Raw genomic sequence first — 3,471 nt, 5'->3', positions numbered from 1 at the left:
GCAGCATCCTTAAATCTAGACAAGTCATTAACGTATTAGAACCAAACAAAGTTCGCTAAAAATTTGTGTAGCGGAAAGCTGAATGTTCTTGAAGGGGAACATTCATTAAGTCGATCTTAATTTTACGTGGTTCTTATTTTCTGATATCAAAAAATCGATTTTGTGATATCAGAAAATACTTATAATTTTTTGATATCAAAAAAGGGAATTTCTGATATCAAAAAATGATTTTCTGACATCAAGAAATTCATTTCTTGATGTCAGAAAATATACGTTATTTTATGATATCAAGAATTCGAATCAAAAAAGTGATTTCTTGATATCAAGAATTCTTGATTATTTTTTTTATCTCAGAAAATGATTTTCTTATATCAAAAATTCGATTTCTTCATATATAAAAAAAAATAATCATTTTTTGATATCAGAAATTCCCTTTTTTGATCTAAAAAAATAAGCAAGATTTTTTGATATAAAAAATTCGAATTTCTGATATCAGAAAATCATTTTCTGATATCAAGAATTCTTAAATTTAATCCAATTTGTTCCTGGGAGGGCTGGGGGTGGGGGTGGGGGTGGGGGAATATATATAGTGTAAGAATATTTTGATTTACTGAAATGAAAAATTTTAATTTACTGTGTCTGATTAGAGTTAACTTTAGTAAACTATAGTTAACTATGATAGTATTTATTTTGTTGGGGGGGGGGGGGGTGTCGGGAGGATTTCCTTACAAATGCCCTAGTTTCCTAGAGGGGTCCAATACAGTACCATTATTTTTAGTAACAGAGTATAATGAATATCTTTTATTTTAAATTCCATTTTATTATTTTATACAGAAGGTAAATATAAAATGAAAGAAGATTTAAATGGGTTTTTCTTTTCTATTTATAGAACCTGGTAATTTTCATAATTTATCTGTAAAAATGGATTCTTTCAGAACTTCACCAATGTGAGTTTTAATTAATATTTGTGTACTACCACGTAGCACATTTCTTAAAATTTCTTCTATTTCGCTCTTTGTAAATTTATTGATATGTTGAGAACAATTGATCATGATATACATGTAAACATTTTTAAAAGAGTGAACTTTTATTCAAAAGTAAGAGTAATTCTTCAAGGCTGAGAGTAAAACCAAAAAATATAATTTTATCAATATTATGTAATTATTGAATGGTTAACTAAATGGCATTTATCATATTTATCAAGACATTTTAAATTCTCCTTAAATTATTATTAGAAAGACAGCCCTACAACATATGTCCGAGTCGGTATTCATGGTTCTATGTGTTAAGCTTGGGACTGCACAACAGGTGGCCATGAGGAGAGATGTGGAGGAAATCAGTAATATAGTAGTAAATCAAGTGATAAAAAGTAAAGAGGACAGTGAAATGCGGAGTGGAAGTCGCAGAGAATGTCTCGGAATGGAAAGATCAGATGTGGATTATATGATCTGGCCAAAAAACCACTGTGTGATCTGGGAATTATCTCAGTCTCAGTATTATAACACAAACAGACAGACACTGATCCTCTGTGACTGTTCTGATAGTCCACCAGGATACACATTGTTATATTTATTGACACCAAGCATGCGCAGAGAAATCCAGAGAGCCTGTGTTAGAATGAATAACAGGAATTATATTTCCAGTTCGGAATACAGAAAGATTCAGTGTTCTGGAGGTTTAACTACAGGGTTTTCTGACTCCGTTCCACATGGACCTTGTGTCAGTGCATTCTATGGAACACTTGAATGTGATTTTGCCTTCTGTTTTGCTAGTGACTTTTGGCCTCCATCTGCCTCCTCATGGATAGACAGATGCCACTCATGGCCCCAGCCTCGTGTTGTTGATAATATAGTTAAAAATGGATGTCACTTTGTAGCAATAGGCCATACACTAGGACATCATGTGCACAATGAATGGAGAATTTCTTTCTCTTTTGCAGAACATAAACTCGTGTGTGCTATGAATCACTGTCAATTTTTAACTTATGGCTTGCTTAAATTGTTCTTAACAGAAATAATCAACAAAGGAATAAGTGATGATGATAAATTACTGTGTTCCTATCACATGAAGACTGCAGTTTTCTGGATGATTCAACAGAATACATTACAACATTGGTGTCCACAAACTCTACTGGAGTGTTTCTGGGTTTGTTTTAAACTCATCCTTAAGTGGGTGTATGATGGGATCTGTCCTAACTTCTTCATTCCCCAAAACAACATGTTTCTGAGTAAAGTCCAAGGTGAAGCACAACATCAGCTATTTTTAAGACTTCATGGGTTGTATGAGAAGGGTTTAGCATTCCTGCTACACATTCCCTCCATTAGGTCTTGTATTATAAATGTCTTTCACAACCCCCACCTCGAGCTCTCCATCTGTACAGATAAACGTACCTTGATTTCTGAGATCAAGTGTGATATAGAGTTATTTGGGGAAATATATAAACAAAACACACGTTCCACATCAAACATACAAATCTGTATGAAATATCTTCATATAATAGAACAGATGATAGAATCACCCCTCCTAACACAATATCAAGTCGTGATGCTACAGAAATTTACAGCTACTGTTCTTAAGAAAACAGCTTTTATGTTATACATGGAACCTTATACACATAGAAATAAAGTAAGGTTTAGAGCTGACAAAATCTCCTGTCATATGCTGAAATTAGCAGCCAAGTTTGGTTGTATTTCTGATCTGTCATACATAGCTATGTATTATTACAACACACTTAGATACATGGAAGCTTTATCTATTATAGAGATGATCAAGGTCAAGTTAGCACAGCCATATGTGATGTATATGTTTCATGTAAATGTAGATATGTATATTGCGGCTGTAGGGGGAAAGTCCTGGTCTACAAAGATTAGACAGGCTGTAGCTTGGTATATTAAACTTGACAATAAACTCCAATTTATCAATGAATTAATACCAGAACAAATGTCTAATCAAAATGATATGCAAGGATTACATATTCCACCATTTGTTCTGTTATACATGCTAGAGATCTTGTGCTACAGACATGTAGACACAATGAGGGTACAAACAGCTCTAGATGATCTACAAACCCTAGTTCACTATGATCAGGATGATCTTATAGATGTAAAACTCGGAGACATATCGTGGCAGATTCTGGGGATCTGTCAACAGATTACAGGGAACCTCCAGGCTGCTCTATACTCATATAAACAATCTCTCAGACAAGAACCATTTCATAAAATACAAACAGCTACAGAAATGAGAATAAGTCAGATTATCATTAATTAGTAAAATGAATGATAGACCTTCTGATAGAATTAATAATTTTACATTTCCTCTCAATGTACTCATTTTTGAATGGTCATTTAATTGATTTAAAAATTACATTTCATTTAGAAATAGAGAAGTTTAGCAAACCAATCGTTGTACATGTAACAAGATTCCCCACCAGAAATCTCGATTTATATCCACTTACGTAAATGTAGACGGATG

The 3,471-nt window shown here is 33.2% G+C and overlaps 1 protein-coding gene across 1 annotated transcript; it reads left to right on the top strand.

Annotated features, from left to right (window-relative positions):
* The first annotated feature begins 921 nt into the window (after positions 1-921).
* Positions 922-3,267, top strand: LOC134268134 (uncharacterized). The gene is made up of 3 exons (XM_062750332.1): positions 922-947; positions 1,236-1,493; positions 1,644-3,267. The coding sequence occupies exons 1-3, from the start codon at positions 922-924 to the stop codon at positions 3,265-3,267; spliced, it is 1,908 nt and encodes a 635-aa protein (XP_062606316.1).
* Positions 3,268-3,471: the final 204 nt, after the last annotated feature.

This window comes from Saccostrea cucullata, unplaced genomic scaffold (assembly GCF_032062105.1).
Source record: "Saccostrea cucullata isolate Sc308-1 unplaced genomic scaffold, CSIRO_AGI_Scuc_v1 ctg314, whole genome shotgun sequence".
NCBI classification, from domain to species: Eukaryota; Metazoa; Mollusca; class Bivalvia; order Ostreida; family Ostreidae; genus Saccostrea; species Saccostrea cuccullata.
This window is presented reverse-complemented; position numbering and strand designations above follow the sequence as displayed.

What these genes read in the sequence shown, in the direction of transcription:
- LOC134268134 (XM_062750332.1), top strand. Translation starts at nt 922, where the DNA reads ATGGATTCTTTCAGAACTTCACCAAT. An exon ending in TCTTTCAGAACTTCACCAAT is followed by an intron (nt 948 to 1,235) that starts GTGAGTTTTAAT and finishes AATTATTATTAG; the next exon opens with AAAGACAGCCCTACAACATA. An exon ending in TGGGAATTATCTCAGTCTCA is followed by an intron (nt 1,494 to 1,643) that starts GTATTATAACAC and finishes TTATATTTCCAG; the next exon opens with TTCGGAATACAGAAAGATTC.